Source organism: Varroa destructor, unplaced genomic scaffold (assembly GCF_002443255.2).
Source record: "Varroa destructor unplaced genomic scaffold, Vdes_3.0 BEIS01000007.1, whole genome shotgun sequence".
Lineage (NCBI taxonomy): Eukaryota > Metazoa > Arthropoda > Arachnida > Mesostigmata > Varroidae > Varroa > Varroa destructor.
In genome coordinates, this window is record NW_019211460.1 from 15,242,501 (window position 1) to 15,267,959 (window position 25,459).

The 25,459-nt window shown below is 43.8% G+C and overlaps 1 protein-coding gene across 1 annotated transcript in view; it reads left to right on the top strand.

The window, feature by feature from the left end:
- Nucleotides 1–3,817: 3,817 nt before the first annotated feature.
- Nucleotides 3,818–25,459, top strand: part of LOC111254043 (uncharacterized) — a 34,998-nt gene continuing 13,356 nt past the window's right edge. The window contains exon 1 of the mRNA XM_022814495.2: nucleotides 3,818–5,909. Within this exon, the coding sequence (XP_022670230.1) occupies nucleotides 5,729–5,909 (181 nt within the window). The 5' untranslated portion in view covers nucleotides 3,818–5,728. The remainder of the gene's footprint in view (nucleotides 5,910–25,459) is intronic.

The following is a 25,459-nucleotide window of genomic DNA, read 5'->3' on the forward strand; positions in this document are numbered from 1 at the left end:
CAAGGCTATGTTTGCGTAGATATGACTTTGCACCTCTGGTAAATGTGCAGAAACTAAGCTTGACAAGTAAATACACTTTGTGAATGACTTTTTGTCACATTAGAGAATTCAGCATTTAGTGGAGCTTTCGGGGGATCTTTCAAGGTAATAAAAACTTTAAAATTGAGCGGCTGTAGCATGGCGGCGAAAAAAAAAAGAAACCTATAAGCAATCGTTAGTGTTTGTTCTGTAATATGCATTCGCATGCTTTCGATCACAACTAATAATTTCAATCAACCGGGAGAATTTGCTATTGTATCAACATTTTGACATCAATTTATTTGCTATGTGGTTGGGCAACAAATACAATGTTTTTTTTTTTTTTGTTGATTTTTTTGACTGTCCATTTTACTACATTATTGTATAAATCGAGGCCCTCCTGTGTCCCTTGTGCGAGAATATTTTTCCTGCTCTGTGAAAGGTCCGTCATTATATTCCATTTCATTACGCTTTTTTCAGTGATCCCCTCTCGTCTGGTATTGGCAACCAGATAATATATTTGTTAGCTCACCCTCACCATCGGTAGTAGCGTTTATCTTTGCCAGCCTCGAATTTTCTACTATCTAGGTAAAAAAAAAAAAAATATCCAATTATTTACACCTGGACTCACTCAAGCATCCACAATCACAAAATCTAGTCACCTGCACTTCCTTCTACCGAAAAATTGCATACCTATGGCAGTTACCATAAAGAAGGACCCCAGCAAAATCCTACAACTATATCTCTAGTCTTTCAGCAGTTCAGTAAGACACCGCCTTTCAGTATCTCCCGAATATCTTCTCCGTTTTGAAATGGGCAATGCCTGTGGGTTTCGCTGTTCAGTTTCGTAGCAGGTTTTTCACCTGGTTGGTTCGCTTGTAGTTCAGTTAGCACTTACTAGCCTTCTCCATTCCTCGGCTATTACAAGTAGCTGAGCTGCTGCTATCTTCTATGTACAGCTTAAATCGTTCATACAAGACAGATAAAAACGGACGATCGGCGAAGGTTAGCGATGATATTGTAGTAATGCTGATGGCGATAGTGTTGATAGTAGCGCCGTTGATGATGATTCGCTTCGTGTTCTCGTCGAAATATAACGAATTTCCTTCGAGAAGCGGCGACATCCATAGCACCCCCGGATTTGGCGATGAGAACCGGAGGCAATCGTTGCTGTTATGACTGTTACGACAATGACGGTAACGTCGTCAAAGTAAAGCTTTCGCAGTAAAGCTGACGCTTTCACTATAACTATCACACTAAGACAACAACAGCAGCGGGACTCAGTGCAGATTGAGCTTCCCAGCCTTCGACTTTAACAAGGGCCAGTAGTGTCCAATAAGGTGCACCTTGGCGCTGCCAGCAAAGACATAAGTCGTACCGCGACGCTGGAAAACGTCATACGGCAGGGTACCAATCAACACCGCTAGAGGTTGACGCGAGTGTGGCTAGAGTAGTGGATGAATGCATGATTGAGAGACAGAGGCGTATACAACATTACGACGAAGGAGCGCCGAAGGGCCTATTTGATAGTCTAAGATGTTGGGCGCAGCTTGGTTAAGCTGAGCTGAGTCTTGAGATAACGAAGAGCCCTACTGTCACTTAGTCCTTCGAGGACCAGTGCTTTAGTTCCTTATTTCGGGCTAGGCCGGCCTTGTACGGGTCTTTCTCTCGTACTATCGTGTCGCACTTTGAAAACGTGTCTGAAAATTAAGTTGAGCTAGAAGCGAGACGGGAACGGAGAAACCGATCTACAACATATTTGAAAAAAGGACGATAAGCTTTCCAACAGCGGATGAAAGAAAGGGAGAGGCCGAGACAAGGGTGAAATCGGAATGACACACGGCGGTTTAATTACCGAATCCTCAGTGGCGGATGGTTCGAGCTCGCCTATGCTTCACCTAAGCTGAAAAAGGTTTTTTAAACCAGGCTATGCCCCACAGTGCTGTGCCCTCATGTGTTCTCGAGACAAGACGCTATCGTATAATATAATCCGACGATATTTTTCCAATTAGCTTCCTTCGATTTGACTATGGCCCTTCACTTCTGAAGGATTCTATGGTGGAAAATATAGTGTAGAACTAGCGTAAGAACCTTGGACGTTGACACGCTGTAACGGTAGTCTGAAACAGTTACATTGGTAGAAAAAAACTGGGTACACAGATTTAGCTTGACAACCTCTTGTTTGTTTCTTTTACTCGTTTTTGATTAAAAAATCGGAAATCACTCGTTTATGCCTGGAGACGCGAGACTGCACCTTTATGATACGAATATGCGCTGGTTCAAATTTGTGCCGAAAAATATCCTACCATAGTGGGGACGCGGTAATTAGCTATGTGTCGTCTAAGGCCAATGACCGCTAAATGCGAAATATATCCGATATATTATTGTTTCTCTTCAACAGCAGATTTGCGTTTTATCCAAAAGCGGACCTATTCTTGCTCTAAGCTTTAATGATTCTTTATGCTATGTTTTTAAATTATCACCAACAACTTTGAAAAACTGAACATCAAAATAAATATTTCCAGAAAAACAGTTCCGCAGCTTTTCGATACTTAAATTCCACAATTCTGCAAGAATGTACATGAACCCGCTGTAACTTCTTCCACTGTCCACACTACATTGCTGGCACCGCCACTAAAGCATCGCACTGAAGAGCTGAGGCAGACATTCTTCGAAGCGGAGGTACGCATGCTTCGTCTGACTCACCTCCCGGTAAGTTAGCCCCACGTGGCCATTTCGCGTCTCGCTCTCTTTTTTATTTTCCGACTTTGTTCCCCCGTTTCTTTCGCCCACCCTCTTACTTATTCTTTGCCCAGAGTCATTAACTGCAGACAATAAGCTGAAACGCGCTTTTTTTCTCGTGCTACCCGGAAAGCGACCACTTCGTACACTCCAAGGCGGAGCGGCTGCTCGCGAAGGTTTGGTAGGAACTAGGGTTTCTCCCGTTGCATCCTTCGAGGCCGCTTCGTCTCGAATGCTCCCAGAGCGCTACGATCAGCCCGCTGAAACAGCAGCGCGAGCATTAACCAGCTCTACAATCCCTTTGTGCCTTACCACCCTGCTAGAGCCATCATACTCGGCACCCGCGTGGTCGCCTGCTTGCTCTGGCCAACACGCGATAGAGCACACGCGGTGCTTTTCAAAGAAAGAGAAAGCGAAGGAAGTAAGAAAGGTTTTTTCGCTGTTTTTCTTGTCGTCATCGTCGCCGCCATCGTTGCAGGTTTCCGGCCGTTGGCAGCCGCCAACCGTCAGTCGTTGTCTGTGTAGGTGGTACTCGTCAGCGATTTCCTTTCTGTCTTGCCATTCTATCCCATTACGATTCTGGTTTCCCACCATGAGCGCTTTGCTTTTCGTTCTACAACAGGCCAGTCTGATTCTTTCTGCTCAGCGAACGTTCGCGTACATTGCTCATGAGCCCCCCTAGTATAACATCTCCGTTGGAGAATCCCGCTTGATGATTCCTTCGCTCGTTCACTGTTCCCACCAGGAAAGTTACCAACAACTAGCCCAGTCAAGGCATTACAAGACACTTCCTTCTGTATTTTTGCCCACTTTCGCTCTCTCTCTATTTCTCTATACTTTTATGGTGCTCGAGGGTTGCGTTCCCTCCCCTGAAACGAGGCCACGAGCAAGTCTCGAACAGCGACCGCAACGCCCTCTGGCGTGTGGTCAAGTCCTCAAAACTATACTCTAAATCGCCCCGTCTACGTTCACCGTACGAAGTGTGTTTGGCTCCCTGTCCGCCTGCTAGGCTTGGGGCAGGCCTGTACCATTGGTGCCTGCTGTAGTAGTGCCGATGGTGGTGATGGTGATATTGGAAATGGAGCGCGAGGGAGGCCAAAACGACTTGTTGGATCGCATGCGTGGGTTCTAGTCAGCCGACGGGTCAGCAAGCGGGAGCACAACAGAGCCACAACTCCTGCCCAACAGACGACGACGAACAAGCCAACCGCCTCTTGATTATATCTTTAGAATAATATCAACTTCATAGCAATAATCATCAACAACTGTGACTACTGCAGTACGATAACGGCGGCAATGACGTCTACGTTCTTATTTGATGTAGCCAAATTCAAATCACCTTTTTCGGACACACCTCGCGACTGCAGCCACCGCCTAGACATACACTGAAAATTCTCTACACACACACATATATATATATATATATATATATATATACATATATATATATATATATATATATAGAGTACATGTATATATCAAGAGATAAACAGCAGCTGCAAAGTAGACAGCGAAAGCACACGTCGGTCAACAACGGCTCCCGCTGCATCCACTATCATTGCTACAACGGATCGGTCAAGAATTGCATCCTGTTTAATGCTGTTTGTGTGGATTGTCTTGTCGTGCAAGTCGCTGGAACCCCCCTGTTGTCGACACTGGAGGCCCACATCTTTGTTTCCCCTCGATAGCATTGCCTAATTCGTTATCTAGTGTGCGCGTCTCATCGGTCCTCTCGCATCATTGTGAAAGAGCCCGCGCTCTCAGTGTCGTTTAAGGCCCCTTGTTCTCACTATTCACTTCGGATTCGTTCTCTGGTGTCGGTGTTTAGAGACGAGTAGGACGGGGGCTAATCCGTGAATGCCTGCGTTCTTTACTGTGTTGTTTGTGCACCCCTACGGGTTCATCGTGTAAAAGTTAATGACACTGCCGATGACCTTAAAGCGCTTTAGTGACATTAAGTTGCTTCAATTGTACTTTGTTATTCACTCGCATTGAAAGCTGCTTATCCCCACTGGCTTCCCTCGGAAAAAAGTAGGAACTGCAATTCGACAACAGTTTCTTATTGTTTACGTCCATGCCACATAACGGAAAATCGCCACAAGGAAGCGTCCATTATTACTAAGGAGACGGCTAACCGACCGTTTTATTCGAGCGGACATTGGTCCAACGAAGACCGCGTGGAAGACGCATCACTCCGAACGCCAGCGAAACAGCCATTATCAGAAGAGCAAATATCAAGCATTACGGCAGGAGTTGATGATCTGTTTGACCTCAAAAGCGGCAGTACAGGATGTACGAAGCAGTGTCGTGACGTTTGGTGCATGTTGAGGTCGTACCCAGTGCTACGGTTGTGATGTGACCACCTCCCATGCGAGAATCCCCTGTCCCGGCCCGTTATCCATACCCCTCCATCACCCAATTTCATCGCTGACGCTTTATCAAGGACTACAGCAATTACAATAACGTAACGAGAACAACGACAGATACGAAGATAGGCAAACAAAAGCAAAGTACTGAGTAACTGGGATATTCTCTCGAGGAACCTGAAGAAACGGTTCGAGACACGCAAAAGAGAAACGAAAAGAAAATTACGAAAAATTTTAAAAAAATCAGAACATAGAACAATCTAATATGGTGTAAAAATCAGTTACAGTTTTAGTGCACAGTAATAAAGCAGTAACAAGGAACGGTATAACGCCAAAGCAAAGAGTTAAAACAACGAATGACACAAATCTCAAATGACCAACTATTAATGCCGTGACAGGTCCTATCACAGCAGAAAGCGGAAAGCCTTTCACAGGAAGATTTGAGCTTGCCGGACCTAAGGACCACCCGAGACGTATCGCATTGTCTCACTGAGCTCATCAATTCGGAGCCCAGATTTGGCCTTTTTCCTTCCGACCTGCTGTTTGTTTCCCTGGATCCTTTGATTGGTAGTCGATATTGACTGCTGATAGAGGCAGGTCCGATGCCACGGTCGTTTTTGGTCAAAAAGATGAAGTTGCCTGCGGATGCAGGGGTCGACAGGCTGCGCTGGGCCGCGAGCCTTGAACCCGATGGGCCGGGATCACCAACCGAGGCGGCGACAGCCCCCCAGCACGTTACAGTGTTTGGCAACGGTTACTATTCCGAGCTTGAGAAGCTTGCAGGTATGTATTGTACTACTGTCGTAATTGTATAAATAGGGAGTTATATATTGTCACAAAGTGATATCCACACGTGGATATAAGCGTATCTCATTCAGGCTCTGCGAAGCGTTAAATTCGGACTTACCCCACGGAAGCCCATATACAGTGTTGACGATGTTACTTGACGCTAATCCGTACGAAAGCTACGAAACCTGAATGACCACATAAAACTGCTTGCACAAATGCACCGATGAGATTATTATGCAAATCCAAAGTTAGAAGTTGTTCCTTATGCTTCGTCACGGTTGACTGTTTAAGGAATAGCTAAAAAAAAAAAAAAAGCTTTACTGTCAGTTTATTTTTAAATCTACTTTACTAACTAACCGTTTACGGAATAAATAAACTCCAATGATTATAACGTGGTTTGTAGTTTAATCTTATTACCGAAGGGTAGAAATGTGGCACCACAGAACATCGTTCTGGATCAGATAGCGAGTCAAGACGCTGTGGTTTAATGTAATGCTATCAAAGTCATTATGCTCCGAAAACGGAAATAGGAGAGAAGATTTCTGACACATTTTGTCCTTCATGAATCTTATAAAAACAGACGCGGCTTATTAGTTACAGTTTTATGGTAAAGACATTTTGTAGTTAAATGTGTTCAGAGGGGTTGTGGAGAACGTACACTTCGTTTAACTATTCATCCATTTGAAACGACAGAAGCGCTACAGGGGAACATTTAAAAACTACAAGAGGACAATGATTTTAATAATCGGATTGCAACGAAAGGTACGAAAAATGGAGCGTGCTAATCTAGTATTTAATTTCCTACTTAGATAATAAGTGAGTTTCTATATTTTTACTTTAAATAGGTTAGAAGGTCATATCTATAGAGAAATTATAGTGGACAGTATGCCTCAGCAGTAAGTTTTGTAAATTACCAAGGCTCATTTTCTATATATATATATATAGTTTTTATATAAGGTTCTTAGCAAAACAAACTTTGCTTTGTTAAAAACTTTATACAGAGCGTTTTTTTTTACGGATGGCGATATCTAGAGAAAAATACTGTATGGCTCATTCCAGTAAAGAGACACTAAAAGCTTGATACTTCGGTTTAGAAAGAAAGCTGTTCGCTTGAACAGCTGCGAGATTTGAGATTTTCTAATTGGCAATGATTTCAAGATTCATCTAAGGCCCTAGATAACGATAAGGTTTGAACTGAGGTTAGGCCGGCCGAATAGCAGAAATAATTAAGTTAAGTGATGCTAGGTCCTAATAGCGATAGTTGATGACGCATAAAAAACTATGAAAGTATAAACAATTGCGACCAAAAGAAAATAGTTCATAGAAATGATCTATGGTCCCGTTTGATGAGTACAGATTATAAAATTATACTAACGGCAGTTGCGTTGATATATTCGCACAACGGGTCTGTTGGAGGACTGACAAAAAAACTCAAAATGTGAATGGTTTATAAGAATCATTCTAGCACGCCCATTTAAATTATCAAGTAGATAATGAAATCGCGACTAAAAATATAGTCATTAAGAAGGTAAAAGTCTACGTAGACCCAGATACTAAGTAACAGTTCCAATGTCAAGAAGTAAAATTAAATATAGTCCTAAATATGAAAAGAAAATAAATAATCAAAAATGTAGCACAAGTTATGCGATGCAATAGGAGGACGCACACGTATTAAAAGAGGTAACACCTAACACAACCGTGGGAAAACCACGAGGCAGATTCTATGCGTTGATAATAAATAAAAGCTATTTCTGTTTAGAAGGAAAGAAAATACGTAACGATCTGATGGCCGCGTCCTTGAAGATGTGGAAGGCACGCCAGATGGTGAACAGAACACAGCTCTTGGAAATTATAAGGCAAACCAGCCACTTGGGAGATATAGATGGAAATTTACGTTTGTTGAGTGCATATATATATATATATATATTCCACGTGCAAACAAACTGGCTGCCAAGAAGACACTTAAAGGCAAACGTTAACATCATTGTTAAACATATATTGTTGTTAATGGACCCAACACTGAACGCTTCTAACAACGTATCGTAGAAAAATGCCGACCCTTGGTACGTAAAAGGAAATTTAATCTGTGTGTTGACTGAAATCTCTTTTTTATGCAGCCTAAAGCAAGCGCTGGCCTGAAAAATCCGAACGAGGGTTCAGACTTTTATTGTTAGCTGAAGGTGACATAATATTACGTAATGCTGCATCAGACCGAAGCGTCAACGTATAGAGTAATCCATGGCCTTAATTATGCAATTCAACATAGAAACCTTCTGAATGACTAAGCATCTCATATATTAGCTACCTTTTTTTACAGATCAGCTGCAATTGGCGATTCTTTGTCTATGTTGATGTTCACACATTTTCACTTGCAGACCTAACTGTAAAGAGTTTCTGTTCTAGCAATCATAAAGTTGCATAACTTCTTACTGCAAGTATGTTTGTCCAAAGCTGTGTCCTTATCCATTATACATGCTGGATCTTGAGACATGTACGTAAGAGGTGCACTTAAGTGTGTATTTTTAGGCCCCCTCCATTGGCGTCAGCCCTTGGAGATATATCTGAGTACATTACTATGAGTTTGCGTACCAGCGGTGCTAGCAGCAGCGTGCACTTGATTTTCAAGCGAACAGTTAGCTTCTGTCATTCCCCGACTTTTCTAACCCCTGCATATCTTTTCGTCGCCAATCCGTATCTGCTCCGCATCCATTCAGTCACTTGTCTGAGCTCACCGAGTATATAATCCCTTCTCATTAGCCAAGCAACGAGTGAAGTCGGCTGCTCTCGACTGTTGCTCGAGGGCCAGAAGCAGCGTGTTAGTCGAAAGACCTTTGCTTAATGTTAATGGAGACAAGGCTTGACAGATACTGGAGTCACTACAAATTAGCGCTCTTGCCGCGTCGTTCATAGTGTTCTAGTATTACGCTTTTCAAAGACAAACTTAACCTTAGGCCAAGTTGGCCTAGTGCTTACAGAGAGTAATATCCACGAGATCAGTAGCTCGCTCGACGCCATCTGAGATCATTCTTCATTGCTGCTAACCTCGGAAGGTTTGACGCGGTCGTGCGTGTGTGTTTATCTCGGATACATCCACCCTTCACTTCTGTTCTTGAATTCACTTACGCTTTCAACCGAGAAAGTTAGAAGCGAAAGGGACTTTAAGGCTATGTAAAGACTTTGGTATCTTCTTCTACCACTGCTACTGTTTCCATCACGAGTGCTATCAGGATCACAGCTGCCCATGCTGCTACCGCTACTCCGGAACCCGGGTATGACCACCGCTGTATCCAGGTCGATTACGGCTAACCATCTGCTCGTATGCCTCACGGAATATTACCGCAGTATTTACCACTTTATAATTGGGGAGACATAATATATGTCAAAGGGGTCAGCAACGATCGCTACCTGCTCCGCCTTTGTCTTTCTCTTGATCGTAGTCCAATGCCATCTATATTTTGCACAGCTTATCTCGCTGTCTTCTAATCTCTTCTCTGGTCTATCTGTGTAACAGTTAGATTGAGAGATTTTATCGCCCATGACCCCGCTGCTACTGCCTGCTGTCTCTTGTGAGAAAGTTGTTCTCTAACAGAGCTCCGGTTACAAAAACCGTACCAGATACAAAGGTTCGCGGTACCCGTTTTCAATTCTGTTATTGTCATCGTCATCGCCGCTGATTTCCTGGTCCATGTTGAGGCGCGACAGTTCACCTACTCCGGTTCGATAGGTTGCTTTTCCGTGTCGTCGACTTCTGGTCGCAGGCCGATTTACGTAGCCCACACTGCTAAATATATAAGCGGGTGTGGCTGGACTTAGATCATGTGGGCTCCCGTAAATGAAGTAAAAGAAGACAAAAGTGGTAGGGGCTCTGCGGTGTCCAGGCAGTGCCAGCTCTCCCGAACGAGTTACAGAACGAGAAGACAGAGAGCGAAGGAAAAACAGAAGCTCGTGTGAGTCCTAGTGGAATGACTACTTATGGAACGTCCTCTGGAGCTCTCTTGCGTTGAAGCAGTTGCCTAGGCCAGGCCGCCGCAAAAACAGCAACCGAACTAACTGGTCGATATAAAAGTGCTTCATAAACCATCGACCGAACTCAGCTCAACCTAGGTGATGAACCTACTCTCCAACGCCAGCGGTCGCTTCGGCGGCGGAAGCAGCAGCAGCAGTCGCATGTTGGCAAGCCGACGCCTGCTGCCCAAAACTCTCCACCGTGTCGTTGCCTAAGCGTAGAAGTCTTAATCTAGCTCACTTGTTTTCAGTTCCATTCTCTGCTACTAGGGCTGCCATATCTGCTTTGCCTTGCCTCCCCTCCGGGAGTCAACAGTGTGAACGTACTCCACGCAATTTACAACTAGCTTTTCAACAAGCGAATACTTTACGGCAACTATACTTATGCGCTTGATACTACTTTTTGTTGAGCTATTACTACTGGGGGGCTTGTTCATGAATTAGGTGGCTGGAGCGTGGGGGGGGGCAGATAATCGTGTTTTTGCCAGCGACAGTGTCTTCGACAAGGACGAAGGAAGAGGATGGTGAGGCAGTTTTGTATATACATGAATCGAAAATGCACTGCAGAATGTGCCTCTTTGTATTTTACTTGCAAGTCTAATATTGTACGTAATGTCAATGAGTTCAAGTGGATGTAGGAGGTTCTACCATGATACACAACGTTTTTAAAATATACGAGTAAAATTCTATGTTAGTGGCACAAATTAAAACGAGGATCATAGCAGCCAAAGGTTGAGTTTATTTAATATGAATAAAACAAAGACCCGTTTCTAAATTACGCGCAAAAACATCGGTCTAGGTAACATATTTACTTGGATACGTAGCCTATTAACAGCCTGAGTTTCAGCGTCATTTTTTAATGAGCAGATTTGAATAGAAGTTAGCCCGCTAGAGGTAAGAACATTTTAATATCGACCCTTTTTTTATTAAGATAAGCTGTTCTGATTCCTATGAACCCTTTCCCCCATCGCCATTCGTCAATGGAAACAATTAAAAATCGTGTCCACGATATGGATAGGTTTCGGTTCGATTTTTTTTTACTTTCGTTGAAAAAGGTCAGAGAGTTGCTAGACCAGCCGCAGGTATCTTCGCAGAAAATTCCTTTCTCGTTGCTACGTGTTTTGTAGAACGCTTCCAGCTCTGCGGAGCCTGCTTTTGAGCTAAAGGCACACCCGTAGGTCTCTCTCTTCTAAGCCTATATCAACGTGTTTTCGAAGCTGCACTTCCATTCTGAAGACCAAGACGACTGAGGCATTTGCTGAAGATAAAACGAATTCTCCTTTTGGCCAATCGCATATTGTTATTGGTGATCACCATCTTTACCTTTCCTAGATTAATTTTTAATGTAGGTAAAAATTATAATACTTCCATAAATATTTATATAATAAAAATATTCTCTGTGCGAAACATCCGTATGTACAAAAAGCCGCAAAAAGGGGCTCACTACGTCGAAAAGATAGAGAATACTTGGAGTATTTTTTTAATATTTAGGAATATATAGGCCATCAGTTTCTTAATTAATAGTCTGAATTAAACCTGATGCTGCTTCTATTGTGAATCGAGTTTTCCCTGACTGCTAAAAATAACGGCTTTCCTTATGATAAACATGATTTCCAGCACTCGGTTTTCCTAATTCGTTCCACCCTTAATAAACGTTTCTTATTAAGTGTGCTGGCGGCCTAACGGTTTTATTTTGTTCATCGTTGTCTCTTCCTGCGCTTCTTCACGCTCTTTTTCTGCCATCTTGAGTTTCTTGTTTTTTCTTTGGCTCGTTCCTGTGTGCCGTATATGCTGCGAGCACTCGGTCTTGTGGTAGTTGGGCATCCGCCCCCAGTCGTGTTATCGCTACCCGTCGTTGGCAGGTGTAAACCCAACGTCAGAGTCGCACTTCTAGGGCATCTAGGCGATAGGAGGCGGGCACAGGGGAAGTCGTTCAGGCTGTAGCGGTAGAAGTACAAAGACGGCACCGAAAAACACCATCTTCTTCGGTGGCTGCCTCGGCAATCTGTTTGTCTCACACGGTCTTTCTTTTTTCGTGTTTCTCACGTGTTTTCTATTTCATTGGCAGCTCTGGCCCGACTTGAGTTTTGCTTCGTTGTTGTTGTCATTGCTGTTGCCGATGGCAGCATAGTAATTTCCCAACCTTCCCCCGGCAAATCTTAGCGCCAGCGCCATTCCCATCACTGGCGTCACCATCTTCACGGTATTCCATTTCGGCTGGCAGCAGGACCACTAGCAACAGGAGTAGTATCAATAGGAAGAGTCAGCCCTGGGGGCTCTTAAACCGTCTTCTTCTTTTTACCAGTTTCTGCGCACTTCACAAACTGCTTTCTCTCACTCTTCTATTCACTTGCTGTATCCGTTGAAACGACGCGACTTATTAAGGGACAAGTTAGGGTCGAAAGGGGGAGTGTACTATGTTCGCAGTGCCGAGTAGTGTCGCATAGAGAATAGCTGTGCGTCCGCAAAAAGGCCTTTATGCCATAGTTTCGCTCACCAACTCGCCGTGCTGGTAACTTGGGCTATAGCTAAGGTGGGTACCAGACTCTTTATCTTCCTTCTTATTTGGTCTCGATCTTGCTCACGGACTATTTTTTCCTCGTTTTTGACGCTTTCTATTTTTCCGCGTATGTCGGCTGCTTCCTTTCTTCTTTACTTCCGTCCCTCGCATCTTCAGCTGCTCGTCACAGCTTGCGGGCAATCAGGCGAACGCCTTACAATAAAATGTGCCGACAATATCGGTAAGCTGTCTCGGGTACGAAAGCAAGCTTGATGACGGAGGTGGTGACTATGTTGATGATAGGCGGTGATGTTATCCTCAGTTGTACGGGACAGTGTAGGAAAAAGGAAAAAAGAGAGCCGATGCGTGCGCTAGATCCTTCGACGGTATGGTGAAAGGTACGGCAGCGTATTGGTAGAACGCCGGACCTGGGTTTGACTGAGGCCGTAATCGGGTAACGAGAAATCTACTGCGGAAGCCGCCTACAGGCATTGCCAGCCATCGCTAGATAAAATTGCTTCTACTGCTTAATATCGGGTAGTGTGTCTACGTGTATATATGTCTGCTGTTTTAAGTGCCGTATAGTTTCCGGTGCTGTTGCAAGGGTATCCTCCCTCGATTGGCTGCCACTGTTCCGAATTAACAGAATAGAAAAACAACAACGTGTCGATGCTATGATATCGGAGCCACCGACGTGAGCAGAGTGGATCTGCTATTGAACGCGCATAGCCAGCTTCGATTCATCGTTGGCTTCCTCCAGTTATTGCAACGTCTTTGTACTGGACGCTAGGAACGTTGTTGTCGTAGCATGGAATTGTAGTGGCTGAGTAGTGCTGACGCTCTGAGTTAACGTAGGGATCGCACGTGATAGGGTCAGCTAACAGCGCCATCCAGGCCAGAGTTGACTGGGTGTCTCACAGAACGTCAACAATAATGTTTACTTACTTTATGGTCCTATGGTAAAATGAACAGGATCGATTTATTTTGCACGGAAGAACGCGAAGGAACAGGCGCGCGTCACTCGGCAAAGCGAATATATCAAGATCGGTGTTCGCATGGTGCGACGTGACGTAGCCAACGTAGCGCGGAACAGACACAGTAACCAATGGGTGGCCTTAAAGCAACCTGCACAGGGGAACAAAACGTGACTGACTGAGTAACCCAGAAGGCTCAAAGATCTTCAACATGCCTTTTGTGCTGGCCAAACTATGACAGACCACTGGAAGCTTACTTGGTAATGATTCAATGAGCGAGGTTTTTTTCAGCCAACTTCGACCCGCAGTACTCCCCGTGCTGTCTAGTGCTGACACAGAACAAAACCGGATACACCGCCGAGAGCAATCGTATCTCATCGACATGTACTTGAGAGAAATGCCAGATAATATTGGCGTTTAAGATAACCTCATAATCACTGCTATCATTGGAACCGGGTCGATAGATATCATTACACACGACAACATGTTCGCGAAGCGCCCTATGGTGTCTTATAGTATTTTGAGGGATTCCTCGTGATCGAAAATTGCGTCCTATAGTTGATATTCAAATAGGTTACATTTCGGTTCAAAAACTAAGATTTCAACAAGTTAAGGGCCCGAAATAGTTCAATTTGATATAGAAGGTTTTAGCGTTTTAAAAAGTTTATCAGGAACTTCATTCCGACTTTGTTGCTCCTAGATATGAAGTACACTTATAATTTTTTCATCTATCACATTATACTATGGGGCGTATTTGCATGTCTGGTAATGGTACGTTAAAAATATTGAGGCACCGTAATAAGAGAATATTATTGTTGAGTTGTAAAGAGATCGGAAAGATTCACAGGAATATAGCTTTCAATGACCGTCAGAGGCCGAGCAGATATTGAACCTTGTTACTACTCTAAATATTGAAACGATGTCCACTGTTCTCCTACAACGAACACCAAAATGTACGTTGTACAGGGAATAATACTCGACAGCGTTACTTGAGAAGGAGATTATTTCAACAAGATCATTGTGAATACGACAGCTAAAGAATAAGAAAAGGCCTTATCCTAATTCGCTGTAAAGCTGCTCTAGGTCCAACTGAGTAGCCGGCCCGTATAACTGATCTATTTCATAGCAACGATGAATGTACTATAGGCGCATTTTCTGATTAGGTCGGTATCGATTACCCAGCACCAATTTCGGTATCCTGGCACTGCACATTCGTTTGTCTACCACAATAGCGGATGACCGGCTCGGATGTATTTGCGTCTTCTGCAGGAAATGTGCACGTCAACGGATATACTATATATATAAAATGAAGCATATTGTCACCATGGTATAACTATGAATTTGACTTGATGTCGATTTGCTGAGTTTTTCTATTATCCTCGTTTGCACACTTCAACATTCATTTCTTGACGAGCCTCTACGTTTGCACAACGCCACAGATCCGTTGGTTATCCTACGCGTTTTATTCCCTATTAAGTCGCTTTTCTATCGAATGGTGAGCAAAGGCTGTTGTCTTGAGGAAATTGCTGGCTTATGTCTAGTTGTCGCTGTTGTTTTTGTTGTCGTCATCGTTGTTGTTATTGTTTTTTTTCGAGTTTATTCGACCCACGATGATGTTCTCCGCTTGCTTGCCGCTCGATCCGCCAGGCCTGTTTGAGTTGAAAGCATGAGATGGTTTTCTGCGTTGCCGTCCCAGGGGATGTATAAAACAGTGCTATGTACCCCATCGACCACTGACAGAACACGATTCGGCGCAGGGGAATGGCAAAAACAGGGGGAAACATGGAAAGCGCAAAAACAAACCACACTCAACAACGTGGAAGGCAGCAGGAGCGGGCTACAGGGCCGCTTCGGCGTCCACTATCACAGCCGTTACTAGAACGACGCCACTGGCCGGCAAAGGCAGGTCGAGTTTCTGAACTGAACTCGGCCGTTCAACGTACCAGAGTGTGCCAGAATAATCGATCTACCATAATAATAGATCGTCCCAGCTCTGTTTCCCAGATGCGGAGATGCCAAACGAAAAAGTGGCTGGCGGCAGCGGCCGGCCAGCTCATTCTTAGTGCACGAATCATAAGGACGAATAACCTTGGGAATCGAATCCAGCGTTTATGACTGCAAGCATAGTTCCGAGAACTAGTTTGCGGTAGACAGGGTCTCTGCCACCCCACTGTTAACGACCAAACTGCTCTAGCTGAACGACCCAGACGATGACATCGATTGACGATTTTTGCGTAGAGCTTGTACAGCCGTTTACAGAGCGTACTGTATTAGCCGTCGTCTCGACTACATAGCCAGTACAGGACAATAGGCTGAATCGGCCCATGTAAAAGAAGAAATCTCTCCATGGAGGCGTCCGATCCAGAGGATGAACTTTGAGGAACGAGGCTATGGGTAAGAGGAGTAGCGGCATCGCCATCGGGAACTTCAATAGTGGCAGGGATAGGTGTTACAGCATGAGTGAAGGCATCCATTGGATGCAGACAGGGAATACTCGACGAACTATTAGTCTCACGCCTTGTCGCTCGTTTGACGACTCCGAGCCTATAGAATCCTATTACGTACTGGCAGTGCTTCTAGCAGCTGTGTTACCACACCAGACTATAATACAACAACTGTTCGAATCCTGGCTTTATTTTGATGTGGTTGGTGGGTCGGCCGGCCGAAAGAACCCGGCAAGCTGCAGGTGCTAATTCGTCAACCCATGCTTACTTGAATCTCTCCTGAGAATCCTGTCATGAATGCAAGGAGCAAGCTAACTTCGGAGACGAGTAGAAACTAATGAAAGTGACTACAGCACGCATCCATTTGCTATTAGAAGGAAGCAATTATTGCCATTCGTGTTGCTATTATAATTGAAGATATGATTGTAAATATTTTTTTTAAACGTTGTTCTATAAGTGTATCTATTTGTGCGCTACAGGGTAGTCTTCATGGGAACCGTCTCTAGATGATTACAATTAATAAAAGCACTAACTCTGGTTGCAGATGCTAAGTAACACGGAAAGTTTACTACTCTTGTGGCTTAGACTGCATAGGTATCTAGGATAAAAGAAGAATAAGTCTCTAATAAGTCTACGGCTTTCTCTAATTTTGTCTGCTGGTTCACTAATAGTGACAGTACGACATTTATATCGATAATGGTTATTAGCAGATGACTAAATATTCCGGCATGTGTCTAGCTCATATTCCTTACGAAAACAGGTCAGTCTCGCTCAGAAAGGCGAGCCAATATGGTTGGTTCCCATCTCCAACTTCTATTACCCCAACTTATAAGGGACACCGTGTGCCAGCCTTAAACGACGAAACGCCGAAGCGTAGAGAATCTGGGGGTCTAAGTAGGCTCGAACGATTGCCTTCCACCTATTAGGAAACACTTCTTAAAAGATGACATCATATCGGCAATTTCGCCCGAACTAAAGAGTGGCTGAATTTTATATGCAGAGTGTGGGGAAGGCCAGTTATACGTGCGTTAAGAATTTGACGCCGTATGAACATAGATGCCTTTCTTCCTATTATTTTTTCTACCGTGGGTAGAGTTGTGGCAAAAGCGTCTACCGTAAAACGGTGTGTGCAATATTCATTCTATAGCAAGTATACGAATTCAGTAATTTTTAGATTAAGGCATGGCATTTCATCCACTGAGTTTCTCTATATCCAGGTGCAATACAAGTTGCAATTTTAGAACCAAGACAACTAACTTCACTAAGTTGATTATCACAGACTGTGCTCAGGAGCGGTAGTAGGTATGGGCATAGGACTTCGGACACATGTGAAAATGTGTAGATCCAACATTAAGCATAGAGGCAGTACCGGACGTAAAACTCGAAACGGTAGCTCAACAGAAATGAAAATCATGGTAAACAGACATTTTTGAGGAGCATGCGATGTGTTGTGCTCCGTCGGTGCTTTATTAGATGCACCTACAATACATAATGAAAACCTTATTTAGTTATCAATTGGGCATTCCTGAGGGACTAGATGCGGCTGCCTTCACACTTCTAATTGCAGCACGCCCATCTGGGTTAAAAATAAATTAAATTTCAAGAACGGCTCAGGTCTAACTAGGCGAAATCAGGCGCTCAATAGGCGTTCGCCCGTTCGTTTACGACAGCGAATTTTATTGAGGACCTACATTAGGCAGTCATCTCGCATGCGCATGTTAGATTGTCGGCAGTCGATGACGTAAGAAGCAATTAATAATGTCAAGTTGTTCGCAAAACGCTGCATATAAGTGCAAAGTATTATTTCCTTTTAACTTTAAATAGTTTTATAGCAAAATGCTACTAATACCTGTGCAAAGTTGCGTTTACCATCATGGCGCATGAAGATGTCCTCTGTATGTTTTCGAGTACATGCCTGTGGTAGCAACTAGTAAATGTAGCCCCTCTGGATAAAGCCGTTGTCTTTCACGAATTTCATCTTGCTTGATGAACACTATTACCTGAAGTTCCTGTCAATATGGCCAATATATATATAAAATCTTTAATCCTAAATGGGGCGCTTTCTCTAGTGAAACGTAACTGTATGCAAAGCTTTGTATACTGCGTTCTCAAAGGTTAAAAGACCTTGGTATCTTGTCGGACGTTTCTTAGGTGTTATTATTTTTTTCATTCAATTACCACACACCGCATTTGCTGGCTGCGTAATAGGGGAGAAAATCACATGTTATTTCGCTGAAATAATTATGATCAGTTTTATCCAACACGATTCAAATTTTAGTCTACGTGTTATGAGATATTTTCACTAAGTGACTGTTTTTGGCCCTTGTCAAAAATCGCAAGTCGTAATGGGTCTGTGCCCAACTGGGAGAAGTGTTCAATGACAAATTTATTTTTATTTAGCGTTAATAATGACGTTTTGATGACAGATCTCTACTTGATCCACAGTCTACTCGGTTGTCCAGATTTTCAACCCCATCGTGAACAACTGTAGGTAGGTGGGCAGCGATAGAATTTATTATAGAGAAACCAGGTTGACTATTATCTTCTAGATCTTTTAGTCTTTATCAGGTGACTTTGAAAGCGATCCGCAATTCATTTCTTGAACAGTAACCATATAATGCTTCCCTGAACTACTGGCCTATATTTTTAAATTGTTTTTAATGCTTTCTTATAAATATAGGCGTTCGACGATAAGTTATAATGGTTCTTGAAAACAACCATGTCCGCTCACAAAAGTAAAGTAGGAAAATATAAGTTGAGAACTGCTACGCTATAATGACTAAGTTTTTCTAAACGATAACCATTTTCACGTCCATATGGCTGACAAATGAGCGCTAATATTAATCACTAGGTTTTGCTAATAGCCTCGATTTCAGCCCATGCAGGCGTCTGTAAACTTCGTTAGCATGAAATGTCTCTGAGCACCTCACTAGCACCTTGTCTACGTAATGGACCTTTGGAAGATACAACCTTGATTTTCCCAATATATGTTCAATATCCGATGTTTGAATGGCTTGCTTTTCGTATTTTGCATGTAGGATGGTAGTGACGGTTCGTCATCCCCGAAGAGAATTTTGTTATAAGAACTGACGTACAGGACACTTTGAAACTCGGAACAAATTGGGATACATTTTGGCGTTCTGTTTGATGTAAGTACAAAGTTATCATGGCAGAAACAGGAGGTCTGTGTTGGAAATACGAACAAACATTAGTTATTCTCTAATGTTTACGCACTGGACGAACTTGTACCAAGGCTGTAGATTTTTTTAAATATTGGAAATCGTCCGTTTGACGAATTACAATTGACAAACGATTGCCGAAAAGATGAGGCTAGGAAACTGGCGGCATAGGGGGGAGTTTTCAAAAGGCTTTTTTTTAGAAGTGCGTGTTCGATTTAGATACGTTAGGTACAAATCTTATTCCACTAAAGCATGGCAGAATCAGCTTAACACATCATAGTGCTGTCCTTGTTTCACATCTGTAGTAGTTTATTTTGCGTTGTAAAAGCTGTGGTCAGACTGTGAACGGCTCCTGAAATAGTAAGCCACCGACCTTTCAATAAGATGGCGTTCTAATTTATATGAGGATATCAATGGAGTGCTACGTAGCTGAGCATAACTACGGGACATTCGTACGGGACGGGCTATACATTCGTATAGCGGTTCCGTGGTCCAGATTCAAACCTTTTCGATTTCTATCCATGCGAGGTGACTGAAGGCGAGTGCAGAAATTCTCGAACTGAAGAAGTCGGCTTATTTTCTGTCGCTGTTTAGAAGGATCTCAAGTGTATGGAGAGGACTGTCTAATGTTAGCTGGTGAGAAGTTTAGCTCCTAAATTAAAGTTGCTATTGAAACTAATGGCAATGCGATTAAACAAGTATGTCCGTCAGAAATAAATCCGTCAGCGGTGCAAACAGTTAATACCAAATGCATGCTTTCATTTAGATGGAGTTCCTAAACAAGTCTGACTTCTGCCCAAATCGCTCCCGAACACCTTGTACACTATGCATGGAAGTTTACATTAGTATAGCGGCACCCGTATGTAGTCACCGGAGCGTCAATAGAAATTTACGTAGAAAAAGAATGCCCAAATGGTACAGCTTCAATTTACGATTTTGGGTAATGTCTTTTAAACTAAGTGCAAGTCCCTCAACAGCTCTAATATAGCCCTATGTCCCGCCCAGCAATTTACGGAACACAGAAATAAGGACCTAAGCGAGATAAAAAAAATCCCAGGACTGATCGTTTTTGGACAACAGCTTCTGTAGATAAGATATACCCCGATCACGTGACACTATTTTGGACATTTTTTCGGCATTTTTATACGTGTACATTAAGGTGGTGCGTCTAAAGCCTGGTTGGTTAGGCCAAGCTAAACCTGATATGGGTTTAACTTATCGGTTGCCAAGTTAAACTATGCCCCACCAGGTTTTAGAGCAGAATCTTTATGAGTTAGTTTTCTATCACTTATGACTTCGATAATTAAATAAGTAAGTATGTGCCTACTACCATTTGAGATTCAAACTGAGCTCGAAGTTGAGTCAGCCCTGTTTTTTAACCTGTTTGCTTAATGCCAGGAATTTTTCGAAAGGAAGCGCTAATCTTGATTATAACGAACGCTATAACTATAGCCTAAATGATGATACTGTTGTACCTAGTGTGGGTATACGCATGCATACTCAATGCATTATGCCAAGTGATTTCGCACTAATATTTGCGAAATCCGTTGACGAAATTGACTAAACGTATGCCAAAACCAGTGTATCACAGTATTACTGCCTTGTGGCCATAGTCCTTTAGCAGGTTCAACTTTGCATGCATATTTGAGCAATTCTTGTACGATCTTGATGGATCTGGACGGGCTATCGCAAGTCCACCTACATCGATCCACAAATCCTTCCTGTTTTTGTTCAGACTCCCCATCTTAGGAACTGGACGGGAGGCAAGCAGAAGGTATATTTCTTCTCCCCTTCGTATTCCGTCGCCCCTTCGTTTTTTTTCGTTCTCGTAATGTCCGTCTTCAACTCCATTGTTCACAACCTTTTCACATACCACGTTCCTCGTTCGAGTCGAATGTCAAGACGCGCCAACTGTCCAGCCACGTTTGCGTTACGAACGTCCGACTGACTCGTGGCCTTAGTAGCGTTGCTGCTGATGTCGTCGGCGAACACTCAAGTCGAATCGAAGCTAAGTTGGAATGAAGGATAGTATGCTGGTTGGTCGAATGGTCTGACAGGAAGAGGGTCTTGCGCTTGTCATGCCTCGAGCATTAACCCTCCTCCCCTGATAGTTTCCCACAGCCGGTCATGACAGGGGCCGCTAACGTTAAGCGAAAGAAGGGCTGGCTTCGTCATTGTCGCTGTTTCCGTCGCCTTCATTTTGATGGTCGGTCACTGGGGTCAGCACACGCAAGAGCAGCCTAGAGCGCGTCTGTCGTTCCACCAGCAGTAACCAGTGCCGTTCAAAAAGTCTAGCATCGACGGTGGGAGCAGCTGCATCAACACACCAACCGTTTTTTCCACTTCTAAAAACTCCTCTTGCACTAGCAGCAGAAATAGCTGTCGCGTCTTTTGTTGTGGCGCCATCGTATGTTTATTTGTCTGAGCGCGTTTTTTTTCTGCTTACTTCTGCCGCTACTGCTATTTGCTCTTGGATGCTTTGCGTTTTTGTTAGTTCGTCAGTATTGGCTGTGTGTGCATATGTGCGTACGCTGTACACGTCCACAATGGCGGACATAGGCGAGGGTGCTCGATGTGCTCTTTCGTCAAGCTCTTGCGTAAAAGAATAAAGCCGACCGCAGGCGCCGAGATCGCGCTAGTCCAGAAGCTTACGCCACTAGCAACGGCGCCTTCACCGAATGAGTTGGCTCCGTCTTTAGCGCTAGGTCGACTGACGGGAGCCCATTTCTTGTTGGCTCTGCTGCTGGAGGTCATAACGACACGAACAAATCCCTCCAGCGCGCACTGGCTTTCAGTGACCGATGGCCCTGCTCCTGCCATCATGGCTGAAAGCCGAAAGTCCAATGAGCGACGCATGGCGCGTGCATCGCAAATAGAAGAATGAACAGAAGCTAACATTTAGGAAGAGAGCAAAAGACAGAGAGAAAAAAAGGGGGGCACGAGATGAGACAAGAAAATGGAAGTATGCCTCCTAGTAGAATCAGATTGGAGTGATTACAATGTCTATAGCTACTATTGTTTTTGCGGCGATGACATTGAAAACTCGTTTATGTAGCAGTGCTTGACTCAGCCGGCTGGGGCCACCAGCTGATTGCCGGAGTATTTCGGAACTGCATGCGCTCGTGCATTGGAGAGTGACTGGAATCGCTGCCACCATCGCAGCGCCTATTGTAACTGCCGACGTCAGAACATTGCCTAATTTGCCCTGGGTATCAAAAGAGCAGGGATGCCAGTACCTGCTAAAGAGCATTTGAGTAACGGAGCACAGACAACCAGATAGCAAATAGCAGTGACCGCCGCTGCCAGGCAACGTGAGGCGCCATGACGTTCTATCATTTTCCGGGCGGCAGGCGAAGAGCAACCATAGGAAGTTTCCGGCCCAGAATTCTGGTAACGTCATGGGGTGATTTCAAGGACTGTAATGGAAGAATTCGCAGCGAAAGGGCTAGATGTAGTAGCGTCAAACAACCAACAGAATCAGAAGCTGGCTTGCAGCTCAGCGAGTGCCAGCGTATGCTAAAGGCGTCCTTAGATGAGGCCATTTGTTAGACGACACGCAAGCCAGACAGGCAAACCTTTTCTAAACAAAAGAGTGGATTTTGCAAAATGCCTTTGTCACGGCCTGCTTAGGGAGCTCCAGGAAAAGTAGGGGTTATCTAACCGGATGCGACTAGCACGCTTGGAGCCATCGATGGCCGCACACAAGATCACACGTCGAGACTGCGAAGAGGAGCTTGAATGCAGGCTAGCCCGAATTTATTTGGGCGCTTCGTCTTGGGCAGCAGTAGCAGCGGCAATGAGCAGTCCGAATTATAGCAACAATCCCAGCCTTCAGCACATTACCCAGACGCTCCACCATGGGGCTTTCCACATCAGTGCATCTACTTAGCCCAGTCCGGTGCGAGCCATTCATGAGCAGTTGTGAGGGTCGCTGTTGTGGTTTCTGGCAAGCAGTCCTGCTTGCTTTCACTCTATTTTCCTCTAGCTCTTGCACAGGCTCTCTTATTGAGAACGGGGGTTTCTACACTCGGCGACATCAAGTCCGGAATCGCAGCGAAGGAAGACCCGCCGCCGGAGGAACAGTCAAACACGACTACTCCATTTTTGTTTGGATTGTCAACTTTCGCTCCGGCGGAAGTGACGAATAGGACTCCGACAAACTTCAGATGAAAGTTAATGGCGGAGCTCCTGTCCAGCCTTTCGCAACAAAAGCAAAAGTGACTTACGGAGGGACAGAATGGGCCAATTCGGAGATTCGCTGCTCCCGTCTTTTCTCCAAATAGCAACCGCCTGAGAAGAAACGTAGAACTTATTCATGTTGTCCTTACCGAGCGTATTTCACTTACAAACCTCCTGGTAATTAGTCCATTTGCATTACCTTCAAGGAGAGAAGGATGCTCACACGGTGTGGGTAAACACGAAGATACGCTGGATGTCCATATAATCACAGCATCTAGCGACAACTGAGAAACGATTACGTGTCAATAATTGACGTCCGATTGTCTATTTGACAGCTTTATTACCATTGCAGTTTGTATGTTGGCCATTTGCAGTTTACATATAGGTTATATAGTTGGATAATGTAACAGTTAAGATGTGGACATTCGGTGCAGATTGGCAACGTTACCGAGGTGGATAAATAGCTAAACAAGGAATCAGCAAGCCTTTTTACTCCAATTTCGGTTTATCTGACGATACAGTGTTAAGAATTACTAAGAGGTTACAAATAATCTCTTAGCGTACAAAACACGGGGAAAGTTATAAATTGCCTAAAGGGGCCAATAATACTATTAGGCGTCCTTACGCAATTCACGGGCAGTAAGTTTAACTTTTACGGGGAAAAGTCGCTTGCTGGCTCCATACTTGGGATACACAAATTTTATGTTTCTTACTTTGTTAAATGAATGTGTACACGTTATGATGGCTGGGCGTCCAAATGTTTTATGCCAAAATATACTCAATTTTGTTAGATGTTTATGAACTGAGTTGTGCTAAAGGAAATTTCAGTAGGCAGGCAATACCCAGAGTAGAAATACGTGTGAATCTGAGTCGCTAATCCCTGTTATAAGTTATGCGATACGAATTTACCTAGAGTTCGGCTGAATTAAATGATCTATTACAGTGTGACCAAGCGTACTTCCTGCTGGGTATAGCGCCGCTATTTGACGTCGTGTACTCAGATCAAATGCTGTCTTGGTTTGTATAAAGTTTTCGGTAAGCGTATTTTTCTCGAAACTTATATATTAAAGGTTCGTATAGTGCAATCCAGGGTTAGTACACATACCTTGTCATTAACTATACAGCTTAAGCCGGAGAAGTAATCTAGGTGCACGTTCTCGACGGCAAAACTGCTGGCCAAAATACTGAGTTTTCTTTTTTTGGGACTTAACGCCATTGCCGTATGGCGGTGCTCTTTGAGGGAGGCAGATCATTTGTCACATTGTTACGGAGCTGCCTACATTTCTAGACAGGCGTGTTAATGCTGAATATATATATATATATAGATAGATATAGATATATATATATGTGTGCCGAAATACGGAAGCAGCCGTTTATTAAGACTTTTGACGCGATATTTCCGGATCTTTTTTTTACCAGATGTGTAACGAGTACTAGTGGGCATTTTGGCCACGTACCCGACGGATACATACCTAATTACAAAACAATTTAAAAGGGAACACTTGAGGTTTAAGTAAATGTCTGAATACAACGTCGTGTTTCTTAAAATGAAATTCGGCGATGAGTATCGTCTCTGTTTAAAGCTCCACCCTTCTTTTCGGTCCTCCTTTAACGTTTGAATACGCCCTTTCTTAAAACCAATAGGTTTATAAACGTTTAAGGTGCAAAATACTTGTTCCGTAGCTCCACAGTTGATGACCGCCAGATTGTCACAAGTTTCATATCTGGCCGGGTCCTAAAATGTTTCGAGTTACGTCTTGAAAGTCCTTTGGCATTGCATCGGCCAGACTGCTGATACAGCCAAGTCTATTGCTGCCTATCGTGCCGATGTTTTCATACATTTTTTGGCTTATTATTGCAGTGTACACAGCTATTTGTGTGATCACCAAAAAAGAATCGTCACGTCACACTGAACCGGTGGGTTTCAATGATAATGACATGATATTACCGTGCGTCTCAAACCCAACGGGCATACCTTGCAGTTTCGCTATGGCACGACGCCAGGGGAGCTCTCATACGGGTCGACACGGCATTTTTAAATCCCCCCCCCCTCTGCTAGGCAATTTCTTATCAGTTTGTGGGGCAGTAGGGGCAGTAACAAAATCTTCTAAGAAGTCTGTTTCGCAGAACAATAAACGCAGTTTGACTGAATTCAAGTTAGACACCACCATAAAAACGTTTGTTTTGTTTCCGGCTGTTAAATGCGTTGGGTCGTTTGACTTTGGGGTTATTCACCGTATCCCTCCTCGCCAATGCTTGTGGG